This window comes from Hemitrygon akajei, chromosome 2 (genome assembly GCF_048418815.1).
Source record: "Hemitrygon akajei chromosome 2, sHemAka1.3, whole genome shotgun sequence".
NCBI classification, from domain to species: domain Eukaryota; kingdom Metazoa; phylum Chordata; class Chondrichthyes; order Myliobatiformes; family Dasyatidae; genus Hemitrygon; species Hemitrygon akajei.
The window spans coordinates 22,623,276-22,639,995 of NC_133125.1; the positions used below are offsets into that span (position 1 = coordinate 22,623,276).

The 16,720-nt window shown below is 38.6% G+C and overlaps 1 protein-coding gene across 11 annotated transcripts in view; it reads right to left on the reverse strand.

Annotated features, from left to right (window-relative positions):
* Positions 1-16,720, reverse strand: part of epb41l4a (erythrocyte membrane protein band 4.1 like 4A) — a 217,131-nt gene that overhangs the window by 97,405 nt on the left and 103,006 nt on the right. For all 11 annotated transcript variants that reach the window (XM_073068542.1, XM_073068533.1, XM_073068524.1 and 8 more), the window contains 3 exons: positions 14,394-14,472; positions 10,826-10,923; positions 8,549-8,669 (listed from right to left, as the gene is read on the reverse strand). In XM_073068542.1, the coding sequence (XP_072924643.1) occupies positions 8,549-8,669; positions 10,826-10,923; positions 14,394-14,472 (298 nt within the window). The remainder of the gene's footprint in view (positions 1-8,548; positions 8,670-10,825; positions 10,924-14,393; positions 14,473-16,720) is intronic.

Genomic DNA, 16,720 nt, shown 5'->3' on the forward strand with positions numbered 1-16,720 from the left:
AAAACCAAAACTAACCTACCCGCGAAAAATTATAGAAGAATAAAGTAAGAGAAAGGGGGGGAAAAGGGGAGGAAGGGGAAAATTATAAATTCAAGAAGAGTACTTATCAACCATTTACAGAAAGGACAAAAAAAATCAGAGATTAAAAAAAGTGAAGAAAAAAAAATAATAAATAAAAAAAAAGAAAAAATAAATCAGCTATTAAACTGTGAACCAACAAACAGGGAGGCCTTCACTAAAGACTTCAAACCTCCAAAACAAGTTAGAGTCAGTTGTAGAACTCTATAGATAAAGTTATACAAGAATAAAATAGATTACACAAGTACTATTTAAACGTCCATAGGGAAACATTAAGCACAGAATGTCTATTTAAAAAAGACACACCAAATCCAGGGAGAGATTGTCAACAGCCCTTAGAGTTTCAATGAATAATGTCTGAGTGATTCAAGTAAAGTCTGAGTCCAGAAAAAGTAATTTTACTACGAGAAGTACTTATCCACCATTTTAGGAGGTCCGATCGGGTTCCGAAGATGACTGGATAGCCGGAAGACTTGCCACAAATGCTTCAGCCTCCTTCACTGACTTAAACCACTTATATTTTCCAGTATTAAGCTTGATTCGTAAATCAGCAGGAGTATGAAGAGAGGGTTTAAAACCATAATCAAAAAGCACTTTCATTACGCCTTTAAACTCAGCGCGCATCTTTAAGGTCTGGGGTGCAAAATCTTCCACAAAGCAAATGATTGTATTTTGGAAAGTAAAAGTACCTCTGCGACGTGCCTCCATAATCAGACGGTGTTTTACCTGGTATTGATGAAAGCACAAAATTACCGGTCGCGGGCGGGAGCCCAGAATTCCGGGGGGAACGTAGACCCTGTGTGCCCTTTCGAGCTCAGGCGGGTTCGGAAGCAAATCTTTCCCGAACATCTCACAGAGAAACTCGGCGAAAAACTTCACAGTTGATCCCTGTTCGGTGGCCTCTGGCAACCCAAGAATTCGAAGATTACAGCATCTGCTGCGATTTTCGAGATCCACCATTTTGGAAAGGGGTTTGTTACATTTTTCCTCTAGGCTGGAACAGAGAGTCTGCAAGTATCGAACACGACTTTCTAAATCTTCAGAAGTCGAATCGATGCGAGATAAGTGTTCAGCATGTTCGTCCACTCTATCGTTGATCCGATCCTGTTTGGCTTCCAGCTGTTTGAAAGCGGTTCTAAATTCCTTTAAAATATCATCTCGGAGTTGTTCGAGCGCAGCGAGGGTCTCAGCCGACAGAGCCGGAACTTCCTTTCTCCCGGATTTAGAACTCTTGCTAGACATTGTAAGGTAGATGTGTTCACAGGCAAGTAAAAGAAACTGAAAAAGTTCCTAACTAAGGTTTAAAAAATGGAGACGTTTAGTGCAAAGATAGCGACAATAACGGAACAAAAGTTCGGAGCAGCTAAGCAATCGCCATCTTACCGGAAGTCCAAAATAGAACATGTTCTAATCAATTGGCAACAACTGTTCAATACGATTAATGATAACAGTTGTAGGCCAGCTAGTTTCTCAAGCCTCCCCTGCCTTATGACTGCCCTACCCCGGCCTCAGCTCCTGTGTGCCCAACCCGTATCACTGTATCCCCAAACTTCCAAAAATGCATCTACAATTGGCCTTCTTTATCTGCGAGGGATTGGCATCACTTCACTCGAAAATAAAAGGGACAAGACCATGAGAGAAGTCCTCAAGAAACTTGTAATTGTTTTGCAGGGACAGGCAGCCCTGACAGCACATGCAGATTATAAGCAGAATGCTTCCTAACTGACATGTTCAAAGCATAACTAGTAGCAAGAGAAAAAGCATGAATATAGCAATCTCTCTGTATCATTTGTCGACCTATGAAAGGAAACCTTTCTGGCAATCATCCTGTATGAGAACGAAGCATCATCCAAGCTCATCTTTGAAACTGACAGGGCTTCAAAACTGGGAAGGCTCAAATACTTATGCTAAATATTCAGTCTTCAGTACTCAAGGGAGCTCCTGAGGACGAGCACAAAGCCAACAATTGTATTTAACTATCAAAGGATATACTCTACAAGGCAAAAATGAACACTTCTAATATCATCTTTCCAGAGCTCAACCTCAAATGGTAATGATACCAGATCTGTTCTGTGTTTTTGGAATATGAAATTATTGACTATTTATAGACTACAGTTATCTTGTGGCAATTCATTTCTAAGTTAAATACACAGTCCTGTCCGTGCTCTTAGTTCACAGAAATACACTGTATTAAGTCACAGGTGGGTCACAGTTAATCTTCCTGGCAATGTTAATATGCTTTGAGTTTATAATATTATAGAAATATTTGACCATGTCATGAAAATTAATGATAACCATGGAAAGTTCAAAGATATATTTTCTTCAGCCTTTCTTTTCTAGTTGTCTGACATAACATCCAAACTGAAATGAACAGCATCACCGGATGGAGCTAATTCATCTGGAGAGTTAACTAAATATTTTTTTTGAATGGAACTGGAAGCTTAATTTGGAATTTAAAAGTTCTAAAATTTTATTTATTGGGGTACAGCATGGAATAGGCCCTCACAGCACTTCGAGGCATGCTATCCAGCAATCCCCCAATTTAATCCTAGCAGAATCGGTGACAATTTACAATGACCAAATAACATACTAATTGATATGTCTTTGGACTGTGAGAGGAAACCCACGTGGTCACAGGGAGAACGTACAAATTCCTTACAGGCAAGGTGGGAATTGAACCTGGGTTGCCTGTACTGTAAAGCATTGTGCTGGCTACTATGCTACCGTGCCACCGTCTCTTTCGTTTGTAACAAGTTAATTGACTGAAATTGTACACTGCTCTTTTAACTAGACAGAATCTGGATAAGAATATTTGTCAAGAAACTAATACCAGCTAATGATAATTTAACTTGTTCTTGGCCAGGTGAAGGTAATTATTTCAACCATTACAAAGCTTAATTGCTGTAGTTGCCATTCATTCCCCAGCTTATAATGACCAGATTCTGGGCTCTGCCAGCCTTTTGGATGCTGGGTTTCATGTGTTTCAACTCAGCACAAAATTGACATCATCAGCACAGATAGCAGTTTAAATCAGTATTGATATTGATAATGAACAGATCATAAAGCACATTTCAGTAATAAGCTAGTTTTAAATGAAAAATTATTAACAGATTTGTGGAACACTTTGAATAAACCAATTCTGGAGTTCAAGCTTGCATAGTAAATAATACTTGAAAGTATTTTCTTATGCAAGTAAAAATGGCCTTGACCTTATCAGTTACACGAGCCACTGAATATTTGCACAACTGAACTGATTAATCTGAGTCACAACCTTGGTTCCATCTGTACATTATTTTTTTATATACATTTGAGGCACTATTTCTGGTTCTGAGCCCAAACTCTCATGTGATCCTTCAATTGTAGATCAGTTGCAAGAAATGTTATCTTTCTGTAAAATATTAAGCTGTCCATTCTGGTTAATGTAAGAAGTCTCAAGGGCAAAGGAGTATGCTTGGCCAAAATTTATTCTCTAATCAAATATAACAAAATTTTAATGCGATCATCATCTCATTGCTGCTTGTATAAATGAGGTATAAATGAAGGCAAGAGAGAAAGCAGATGCTGGAATCTAGAGCAACGAGCAATCTGCTGGAGAAATTCAGTAGGTCAAGCAGCATCTGTAGGAGGAAAGGAATTGGTGATGTTTCAGGTTGACGTTTCTCCGCCACATCATTTACATGGTGTAAATATTTAACCAGTCTAAATTTTTCTTCAGTTACTGATATGTGGAAATATATTACATGGGATAACATACCTTTGAATGAACTAAGAATTCAGACACAAGGCATTCTAACATGTTATCTGCATACTACATTGTATTTGCCAAATACCTAATGAAATTAACATAAAATATGAAATCAGATTCATATCATTGTAAAGTGCCCAGGAGAGCAGATTATTTGTTTACTCGAAAACCGTGTGTCCATCTTTGTGGTAAGGAATTCAGTTGAGCTATCTGAGCTTGGAGTTTTAATTAATTAAATTCTTCCCATCATCAAACACTTTCAGGAGCGGGCAGTGTCAGTGCGGGCAGCGGAGTGCGTGGGAGCAGAGTGCTGGGCTTTGGCTCAGCGGGCTTCGGCGCAAGGGGACTTCGGTGAGAGGAAATCAGTGAGCCTGAGTACGTGCTTGCTGAGGTAAAAAAAGGTAAGGTCGGTAGGTAGGTACTTTTTTCATTTATTCTGACTAATGTACGATCAGGTAATGGGAGAGACAGTTAGAGCAGTGGTGTGCTCCGTATGCAGTATGTGGGAGGTCAGGGTCAACACAGTTGTCCCTGATGACCACACCTGCAAAAGGTGCATCCAGCTGCAGCTCCTATCAGACCAAGTTAGGGAATTGGAGCAGGAGCTGGATGAACTACAGATCATTCGGGAGGCAGAGGCAGAGATAGATAAGAGTTATTGGGAGGTAGTCACACCGAAAAGACAGGAGGTAGACAAATGGGTGACAGTCAAGAGAGGCAGGGGGAGCAGACAGAGAGAGCAGAGCACCCCTGTGGCCGTTCCCATCAACAATAAGTATACCGTTTTGGATACTGTTGGTGGGGATGACCTACCAGGAACAAGTTGCAGTGGTCCTGTCTCTGGCACTGAGGTTGGACCCTCGACTAGGAAGGGGAAGAGGGAAGAGAAGAGAGCGGAAGTGATAGGGGATTCTATAGTTAGGGGGGCGGATAGGAGATTTTGTGGGGAAGATCGGGAGTCTCGGATGGTATGTTGCCTCCCTGGTGCCGGGGTCCGGGACATCTCAGATCGGGTGCAGGTTATTCTCGAGAGGGAGGGCAAGAACCCAGATGTTGTGGTCCATGTAGGGACCAACGACGTGGGTAAGATGAGTGAGGGGGTCCTGCGTAAGGAGTTCAGGGAGTTAGGTGCAAAGCTGCAGGGCAGGACCTCCAGGGTAACAATCTCAGGATTGCTACCTGAGCCACGTGCGAATGAGGCAAGGAACAGAAGGATTATACAGATTAATATGTGGCAGAGAGGATGGTGCAGGAGGGAGGGCTTCAGGTTTTTAGATAATTGGGCTTTGTTCCAGGGAAGGTGGGATCTGTTCCGACAGGACGGTTTACACCTGAACTGCAGCGGTACTAACATTCTTGCAGGAAAGTTTGCTAGTGCTTCTCGGGGGGGGGTTAAACTAAATTTGCAGGGGGTAGGGATCCAGAATGCGAGAGAGGATAGCGAGATGAAGAGTAAAGGACAGGTGGGGACTACACGGTTCCGGAATATTAAGTGTGTACTAGAGAAAGGTGAGGCGGAACAAGTGATAAGGAGGACACATGTACAGAGGGATGGTCTGATGGAACATGGAGTTAAATGTGCTGAAAGAATAATTAAATTTAGAAAGGACAACAAAATTCAAGGGGCGTATAGCCCGAAGGGAGTTCGGGGAGCTGGATTAAGCACAATAGGCAGCGATTTAAACAGAGAGAGGAGAAATGGGCTAAAAATTCTATATCTGAATGCACAAAGTGTCAGAAATAAGACGGATGAGCTTGAAGCTCAGGTGCAAATGGGTAACTATGATGTTGTTGGGATAACGGAGATATGGCTGCAGGGAGATCAGACCTGGGAAATGAATGTACAAAGGTATACATGCTATCGTAGGGACAGGAATGTGGGCAGAGGGGGTGGGGTGGCCCTGTTGGTGAGGAATGAGATTCAGTCCTTTGCAAGGGGGGACATAGGATCAGGAGAAGTAGAGTCTGTGTGGATAGAACTGAGGAACAGTAAGGGCAAAAAGACCCTAACGGGTGTTGTCTACAGGCCACCAAACAGTAGCATGGATATTGGGTGCAAGTTGAATAGGGAGTTAACATTGGCATGTGGCAAAGGTAATGTCGCAGTAGTTATGGGGGATTTCAACATGCAGGTGAACTGGGAGAATCAGGTTGGTGCTGGACCCCAGGATAGGGAGTTTGTAGAGTGCCTACGGGATGCATTCTTGGAACAGCTTGTACGAGAGCCGACCAGGGACAAGGCTATTCTGGATTTAGTCTTGTGTAATGAACAGGATTTGATAAGCAATCTTGAAGTAAAGGAGCCATTAGGAGGTAGTGACCACAATATGATAAGTTTTTATCTGCAATTTGAGAAGGATAAGGGCAGATCGGAGGTGTCAGTGTTGCAGTTGAACAAAGGAGACTATGGAACCATGAGGGAGGAGCTGGCCAAAGTTAACTGGACGGATATCCTAGTAGAAAAGACAGTGGAACAGCAATGGCAGGTATTCTTGGGAATAATGCACAAGGTGCAAAATCAGTTCATCCCCCGGAGAAGGAAGGATTCAAAGGGGGGAAAGGGGCCACAGTGGTTGACAAAGGAAGTCAGAGATTGCATAGCATTATAAAAAAGGAAATATGACAGAGCTAAGGTGAGTGAGAGGACAGATGATTGGGAATTTTTTAAGGAACAACAGAACTTAACTAAAAAGGCAATACGGGGAGAAAAAATGAGGTACGAACGCAAGCTAGCCAGGAATATAAAGGAGGATAGCAAAAGCTTTTTTTTAGGTATGTGAAGAGAAAGAAGATAGTTAAGAACAATGTTGGGCCCTTGAAGAATGAATTGGGTGAAATTGTTATGGGAAACAGAGAAATGGCAGAAGAATTTAATAAGTACTTTAGATCTGTCTTCACTAGGGAAGACACAAGCAATCTCCCAGATGTATGGATGGGCCAAGGACATAGGGTAACAGAGGAAATGAACCAGATTGACATTAGGAAGGAAACAGTGATGAGTAGACTGATGGGACTGAAGGCTGACAAATCCCTAGGTCCAGATGGTCTGCATCCTAGGGTACTAAAGGAGGTGGCCCTGGAAATTGCGGATGCATTGGTAATCATTTTCTAATGTTCCTGAGGATTGGAGAATGGCTAATGTTATCCCACTTTTTAAGAAAGGAGGGAGGGAGAAAACAGAGAACTATCGTCCTGTCAGCCTAACATCAGTAGTGGGGAAGGTGCTAGAGTCCATTATTAAAGATGAAATAGTGGCATATCTAGATAGCAGTGATAGGATTGGGCTGAGCCAGCATGGATTTACCAAGGGCAAATCATGCTTGACTAATCTATTGGAGTTTTTCGAGGATGTAACCAGGAAGTTAGACAAGGGAGATCCAGTGGATGTAGTGTACCTTGATTTTCAGAAGGCATTTGATAAGGTCCCACATAGGAGATTGGTGGGTAAAATCAGAGCTCATGGCATTGGGGGGGGAAGATATTGACATGGATAGAAAACTGGTTGGCAGATAGAAAGAAAAGGGTACCGGTGAATGGGTGTTTCTCGGAATGGCAGGTGGTGACTAGTGGGGTGCCACAGGGCTCGGTATTGGGACCACAGCTGTTTACGATTTACATCAATGATTTAGATGAAGGCATTAACAATAACATCAGCAAGTTTGCTGATGATACTAAGCTGGGTGGCAGTGTGACATGTGATGAGGATGTTAAGAGAATTCAGGGTGACTTGGATAGGCTGAGTGAGTGGGCAGATACTTGGCAGATGACGTTTAATGTGAATAAGTGTGAGGTTATCCACTTTGGGAGTAAGGACAGGAAGGCAGATTATTATCTGAACGGTGTAAAGTTAGGTAAGGGAGAAATACAAAGAGATCTAGGAGTCCTTGTTCATCAGTCACTGAAGGTGAATGAACAAGTGCAGCAGGCAGTGAAGAAGGCTAATGGAATGTTGGCCTTTATTACAAAGGGAATTGAGTACAAGAGCAAGGAAATCCTTTTGCATTTGTACAGGGCCCTGGTGAGACCACACCTGGAGTATTGTGTACAGTTTTGGTCTCCAGGGTTAAGGAAGGACATCCTGGCTATAGAGGAAGTGCAGTGTAGATTCACGAGGTTAATTCCTGGGATGTCCGGACTGTCTTATGCAGAGAGGTTAGAGAGACTGGGCTTGTACACGCTGGAATTAAGGAGATTGAGAGGGGATCTGATTGCAACATGTAAGATTATTAAGGGATTGGACAAGATAGAGGCAGGAAATATGTTCCAGATGCTGGGAGAGTCCAGTACCAGAGGGCATGGTTTGAGAATAAGGGGTAGGTCATTTAGGACAGAGTTAAGGAAAAACTTCTTCTCCCAGAGAGTTGTGGGTGTCTGGAATGCACTGCCTTGGAAGGCAGCGGAGGCCAATTCTCTGGATGCTTTCAAGAAGGAGCTAGATAGGTATCTTATGGATAGGGGAATCAAGGGATATGGGGACAAGGCAGGAACCGGGTATTGATAGTAGATGATCAGCCATGATCTCAAAATGGCGGTGCAGGCTCGAAGGGCTGAATGGTCTACTTCTGCACCTATTGTCTATTGTCATTAATATAACAATCCCATTTGAGAATGTGAGAAAATACTGTAAACTATTACATTTTTATTCTTGCTCTTTTCAGGGATATCAATTTAAGTTACAAAATTAGTTAACTTTACTGCTTATTGAGAAAAAATGAAAATCCTTACATTAAAGCTTTATGAAATTGTTCTATTGCTTCTTCAAGATCCTCCTTCTGATCAGGAACAAAGCGATATTCAGATACGTAGTTGGCTGTATGCTTAAAAGGATCATAGTCTCCTAGTTCAGCTGAAGAAAGAAAATATATCATAACTTACCATCATATTTATGATTTATTTAATCAACAGGCCTGACTCCCCATTATTTTTAATATAAGTACAGGTACATAAATTCTGAACCATGAATCTTCTCCTATGCTTTCCAATTTTAAGGTAAAAATATTTACTATCTCATGCTAAAATACTAATCTTATCAAAAATGCAGGTGAACATAATTTGTCTGTGCTGAAATGAAAGTGTTGCTTTATGTATCATGCTCACTGTCACTCTTTGGTGAAAATATCATGCTTGTACATTTCCTTCCATCTTATAGTGATAACGTTCATTCTTCTGTCAAATTTGTAATCTGAAGTTGCTAGAATTGGGTTTGGAATACAAACAGGCCTACACTCAGAAATTCTACACCACTTATCATCCCTTCTATATGGAATATACACAAATCTTATAAATGCATCTTCAAAATACATTTATAAAATGAAAAAGAAAAAGAAACTTGTTTTTCACATTTCAGTGAAAAATATCATATCTTGTACTCAAATGCATGCACTTGGGTTTGCTTCTTCTCGTAAGAATTTCCCCCATTTCATTTGAATCAACAGTGCAAAAGTTACAGACAGATATATGTAAACTGCCAGCTCAAAATATATAAAGCAGCATCAACTCTTAAGACAAACACTTTTTCAGTCAGTTGCAGTACAAATATAAAATTGCTATAAGTTCTTATAGTCACCGAGTAAATTAGGGAGAGAATGGCAGTCTTTATCAATACCTGCAGCACTAGCATGGGTGCAAGTAAAAAAAAGTTAATAATTTATTGCAATGACTTGACTAACAAGGCAGAGTAACACATCCAGGATTGCCAATGATACAAAGAGCTGGGTGGGAAATAGAAAAACATTCTCAAAAAGAAAAAAAACAAGCAAATATTGACATACAGAGTCAAGAAACACAAAAATTAAATATGCACATTCAGTAAGCGATCAGGAAGGCAAATTATATGCTGGATTCTACTAGACTTTGATAACATTCACTGCAATACTGTGCATAGCATTGGTCTCCATACCCAAGGAACGACATACTTGCCTTGGAGTCAGTGTAGTGTCGATTCATGAGATTCCTGGTATGAGGGGTTTTGTCCTATGAAGAGAGATTGAGTAAAATTGGCCTAAACTCACTGAAGTTTAAAAAAATGAGATGTGATCTCATTGGGATATATATGATCTTAATGGAGATGATAGAATAGCTGCCAAGATGTGGTTTCCTCTAGCTGGAGAATCTAGAACAATAAGCCATTTCTCAGTCTGAGTAAAGAAGAAACATCTTTACTCAGAGGGTTGCAACTCATTGGAATATACAAAGGCCTATGGAAATTCAGTCACTGGATATATCCAAAGAAGAGAACAATATATTTTTAGACACTTATATCAAAGGACTAGCCAGCATAATGTATGAGGCTTAAGTTCAGCCATGACTGTAATAAACTGGATACCATGCTTGAAACTCTTGCTTCTACTTCTTAGGATCCCAAGTTCAATCACAACATACACTTATTCACATCACTTTTCAGCAAGGAAGCATCTCAATGTACAACAACAGTACGGAGACACGTAAACCTCAGTCTACTACACAGTTACACAAGGATAGAAAAGATCAAAAAGAAACTGAAGTTTGCATATTTGCAGAGTGTAAAAGACTCAATGAGCCTTCATTGATCTAACCAAAGCTGCGTCAAAATTTTACAAATGAAATTCACAGAAGCATACAAAAATGAGCCAATTCATTTGATTTTAATCTAAATTGTTTAAGTGGATATTTGTTATTCTAAATAGTTTGAAGAATCTTCATTATGGTGAATTATCTATCCCAGGGAGGTGAGCAGGAAAGACTATTAGAAATAGCTAGGGTGGAGGTAGGTATATTTTTTTGAAAGAGTGGGGACAAAAGGACAAAAGGCACAGAATGTGCTCTCAGTACAGAAAAATGTTGAGACTGAAAATCAGGAGTGCATCAAAAATACTGAAGTAAAATGTTTCTAACCATTTCTATTCAATTCATCTACCAAATTTTTAAAAAAGTATTTTTAAACTGTTACTACAACAGTGCACTTACTTAACACATCATATATCACACAATTATCAAGCTGTTGGAAAGAACAAATTCACTTACACTGGAGAGCATATGCACCCAATTGTGCAGCAATGTTTAAAGGGCAAGGCAATCTACCTTGAAGGACATCCTGTTTGACCTGTAGAAAAAACTGGTATCTAAAATAAGAAAAGATATCAGCATTTAGATAAATATAACACTGCATCCATTCAATGTATCTTCTGTTGTAAAAAAAATCAGGTTATAATCTAACCAAAGCTGCGTCAAAATTTTACAAATGAAATTCACAGAAGCATGCATTTTTTATACATTTTTCTGATTTCATGAACGTAACCATGGTGATCTTTGTGAAGCACTTTTTGCTTCAAAATGGTGTTTACTGGAGTCCTAGCACTTACAATTTGCATGAATTTGCAGAAGATTTTTAACATAATCCAACACGAAAAGTAAACTGAAGCTCATGGAATGGAAAGGCCAGTGACAATATGAATTAAACAAACCTCAAAAACAGAAAGCACAAGTTCCCTGTGAGTGCCTTTCAGACTGGAACATGGCAAACAGTGCTACTCACAAGGGAATAATGCAAGGAAAATTATTTATGAATGCCTTAGACATGGGTACAAGGGATGGAATTTCGAAGCCTACAGGTGACACCAAACTAGAATGTGTGGTAAACTGTAAGGAGGATAATAAAAAATGCAAAAGACAGGCTATTTGAATAGGCAAACATAATAGATGAAATGTAAAGCCATATATTTCACAGAAAGAATAAATGGAGAGATATTGTCTAAATTCCAGAGTTCTAAAATGTGGACAGTAACATAATCTAAGCAAATTATGTGCATCATTTTTTTAAAAAACAGAACTTGTTGACAGCTTGGTTTATATTCACAGAGACAAAAGAGTACAAAAATCAGTGAGATTATGCTGAATATGCATAAAACACTGATTGAGCCATACTATGGAATTTGATAACCATGTTCACTTTCAATGACTCAACAACTCATGTGCTCAGTATTATTTATTTAATTACTTGTCCTTTTTTGTATTTGCAGTTTGTCTTCTTTTGCACATTGGTTGTTTATCAGTTTTTGTGTGTACATTTTCAATGATTCCATCGTATTTCTTTATTCTACTTTGAATGCCTGCAAAAATATTAATCTCAAGGTAATATATAGTGACATATACGTACTTTGATAATAAATTTACTTTGAAATTTGAGCTTTGAACGTCTAGCTCCAATTGCCACATATCAGGCAGACATGTCTAATACAGGGTAGTAATGATATTTATGAAAACAGTTCCTATTTGGTGATTTTGACTGCAGGTTTTATTGATTGGATAAGTTGAAGGCTCAGAAGATTGAGATATGAATTGAAAAAAATCATGACGGGTTTACATTGGCTAATTATAAACAGGCTGCTCCCATTAGATGTTTCAACATCTGAGAACACAAATTCAAGCTGATGGGCAAAAGATCCAGAAATGTGCAAGGAGTTTTTTTTTGTTTACATAGTGTGATCATAATCTGGAATTGCTCTTGAGGTAGAATAACTCGAGTACCATGGGGTAGGAAATGGGAATGGTATAGAACGGAAAGCTTCTCAAAGAGTTGACATGGATTTGATGGGGTGAACTGTTTCCAGTTACTCTGTAAAATTTCTATGGCAGTATTTCACTAGCAGGCATCTATTACAGTCTGATCTCCACTCGTCCCAGATGGGATTAGTTCATTTTATTGATCCTGCACCAGCTCCAATCAAGAGCTGCCCAACTACTGAATAAAAAAATAGGAAAGAAATATTGAATTCTCACTCCACCTCAGAACCAAAAAAAAAATCAAATTACACTGGTACCAATCCAGTGATAAAAGGACAATTCTCACAACCTCCACCCTGGAGTAGTCAAGTGAAGAAGCAGAAATTCCATTTAATTGGATCGGTCCTCTCAACTCAAAAAAGTGAAGTGACTGCAAAAATGAAGTAACTTGTGCTTATTTGTTGTATGCAGGAAACAGGTGTACATGCTTATCTGAATGATTTCTGAGTTCAACCTGTAACTAATCACACTATTTATTGGCCGGATGATCAGCTAAGATCAAGCTTAGTCAGCTCAAATTGATAAGCTGAGTTAGGAATTGAAAATGAAAACCTAGTTAGTATCAGAAAGATGATGAATAAACTAAATTAGGGTCATATTGATTCTAGCCTGAAAAGGGTATAGACAAAGAAAGTGTATACAGTAAACACACTGATCTATCAACAGTAAAATCATGGAGAGCAAAATATACTACTACTTATAGTATAAATAAGGAAATATTCAATAATATTCTGGAAGCAGATATGATGTTTAAAAGAATCATACCACTAAGTGCACAAAAAGAAACTAAAGCCATGGCCATGTAATGCCAACGAGAAAGTTAACTACTTTATGGAACTTAATAAATAGGCAAAAGATGATTTAGATTAACTTTATGTGAAAGAAGATATTATTGCAAGAAAGAGGAGATCAAAGAGGCACAAAGACTCTGTGCCTACCACAATTCCCCCATTAGATATGATAACTTGAAGTAACTTTAGAAAGCATCATACACAATTGGAGCAATAGTCTGAAGAATCAACCAGAAAACTTGAATTTGACAATCACTATAAATAGTGCTAATGGGCAGGTTTTCCCGATAGCTATGTACCTTTAGCATGTAAATTTAAGACAAAAAGTTAGATAGTGCTGAGTTCTCAAATGACATTGCTATTGTCAAAACAGCATTGCACGCTAACGGATATCTTGATCTGGCTGCCTCACATTCATTTGCCAGACATACATTCTTCACAGACTAAGGTTCTCACCCTTATTTTCAAAGTGTGGACAGAGGCATTCAATAAGATTATGGAGTTTTGAGGGCACCTGTAGCACTCCAAAAATAGGGACTAATGATCCCAATATTTCATACAATCTTTTTACAGTATTGAATTGTCTTAATTGCTTGGTCAACTTTGTTTGGCACATATAAATATTTATAAAAATATTTTTACTCAACTTTCCTGCCTCATTTACTCTCATCATTAATGTAAGATGGACTTTAGTTTAAATGGCAAATTCATGAACAGTCATTATGATTAAAATAAATTGCCTATTTTAGTGTTGCAAAGTGATAAATTATCATTACTCCCTTCACACAGTCTGGGTAGATCTTCAAGATGGTGCCCTAGTTGAAAGAGTACCTTCAGATGTTACTATTCCCATGCTCTTCCTGCTTCTGTCTTTCCTGATGATAAATGTTTAAGGTTTGGAGATGCCCAAGTAAACATAAGTAGTGCACACTACAGGCTTACTGCAGAATGAACAGCTCCCCCTACAATCAGCCAAACCACATTTACTTGTTACTTTGTAAAGTGCTACTGTCCACACATATATATGTTAACTATTATTTTGCACTCCATTTATTTGAAGATATTTGCAAAAGGAAGATAATATAAACTTGATCAAGTTGGCCTAATAGGATTTCTTAAGGCCAACTGATCAAAAAGTAAACACGAGAAAATCTGCAGATGCTGGAAAATGATCAAAATTTAGCAAAGTTTATTACCATATGACTTGGGTAGCAAAGTTAATATTTACATTCTGTTACCTTGTTATTTCTTCTTTAAGTTTACAAGGATCTTCTGCATAGAACTTTACACCAAAATATAATGTATAAGGTGGGCCAGCTACAAAAGAAGAAACATTAACATAGAATGCAATTTATATATTGAATATTTAACAAGTGTAAGATTTCTATATATAGTTTAATTACAGATTTCCTGTAAAAGACAGTTTTCAATGTGAAGCTTCACATCAGATGCAGACAATTTAATAAAATGGATGAATTATAGCATTCAAAATCATATCAAGAAATAAAATAATGGAACTTTACAACAGAAAGGACTGGATATCTCATTTCTACAGCTTTGGCTGGTATCAAAGTAAATTTATAATCAAGTTCTATATATGTCACTATGTACAACTGAGATTCATTTTCTTGTGGGCATCCACAGTAAATCTAAGAAACATAATATAATCAATGAAGGACCAGACCCAACAAGATGGACAAAGAACCAATGTGCAAAAGACAACAAATTGTGCAAATAAATAATAATAATAATAAATAAATAAGCAATAAATACTGAGAACATGAGGAGTCCTTGAAAGTGAGTCCAAAGGTTGTAGGAACAGTTCTGTGATGGGACAAGTGAATTTGAGTGAAGTTATCCCCACTGGTTCAAGAGCCTGATGGTTGAGGGGTAATAACTGTTCCTGAACCTGGTCCTGTAGGTCTTGAGGTTCCTGTATCTTTTTCCAGATGGCTGCAGTGAGAAGAAAGCATGGCCTGGGTGATGGGGGTCCTATAATGGGTGCCATGTTCTTGTGACAGCGCTCCATTAAGATATGCTCAGTGGTGAGGAGGGTTTTACCCGTGATGGACTGGGCTGTGCTATCAATTTTTGGAGGTTTTTCCATTCAAGGTCATTGTTGTTACCATACTAGGCCACGATGCAACCAGTCAATATACTCTCCACCACACATCTACAGAGGTTCATCAAAATTTTAGATATCATGCTGAATCTTTACACACTTCCTAGGAAAGTACAGAGATTGTAAGGTAGCAAGAAGATTCCCTTCCCCTTTTACAAATGTTCTTTTGTTTTTCTTTATCTAACTTACCTTTTAAGAATTGAATCACATTCACCACCGCTTTTCCACATTGCATCACAGGACCTAATAGCTCTCTGCACTTAAAATGGACAGCACCACAAAATTCCATTGCTGTCACTAAATAAACTCTTAGTAAACTGAAGTTTAAGAAATATTATAAAATAATTGGGAAAAAAGTAAAAGAGGATATGTTAAAAGAACAGTAAAAGGAATATAAGAGGAAAAGACGAATATCTAAAATAGAAAGGCAGCTAAGAAATCTACAAATAAAAAGACTATTGTTTTATTTGTTGACAACCCAGAGGAGATATTGAGTTGCAATGCTATAAATGGAGAATGGCAGCGGTACTCAATAATTACTCGGCATTAATGACTTAAAAATAGAGTATGGGCGTTGGAGAGTAAATTGTGAAGAACCAAAAGCAAAGTGCTGTAATTAGTAAAGGAGAATCTCATTGATATTTGTCTATTCCTCACAGCTAATATCTTGTCTGCACTGTAGTAAATGGAACATAACCTTGTTGGTAACTTTGATTAAACAATGAAGTGCATTCCGAATAAATGCTTCTTGGGCTTCAAGCTGGGTACAGCTATTGATAATAACTGATGCTTCAATGACAGACTCTGCCATCTTCAGGGATAATGAAGCACATTGTTAATGGAAGTCTGTAAACTCATGTGTTCTACCAAGTCATTGATAGATTTTAATTTGCAACAATACAATAAATTTAAAAAACAACTATCAAGGATGATTAGGTAAAATGGTAGACTGCCGTGTTAAAGAAAATAATATAAATAATAACAGAAAAACTCCAATATTTCAGTATGTGACTGAAGATCCTGATAGTTCAGCATCTGGTTCACTCATTACTCTTGAATGAGAGCCAGTGATCTGGAGTCCAAGTGGAGTGTGTGCCAGATTCAGGGGTCTAGAGCGCAGACTAGGTTGGGTTATGGACCCAGTCTGGGTTTTCAAAGATCTGGAGTCAGAAAGTTTCTAGATAGAGCTAGGGTTCAGAGCCTTGTACATTTTGTGCTTCCTTTAACTCATCAGATTACTATGAAACATGAAAAAAAGTGAAATAAAAGTCTGATTGGGTACTAATCGAAGCAACATCCAATAATCCAAATATCTGCTGGTTCAGCACTACTAAAGACCCATGAGTGTTGGAGTATAATTGGCTTACTACACAAGTACTGAGCTTGTCTAACACAAGACTGAACCAGAAAAAGGAGGTGCATGAAGATTATGTACTCATCTCC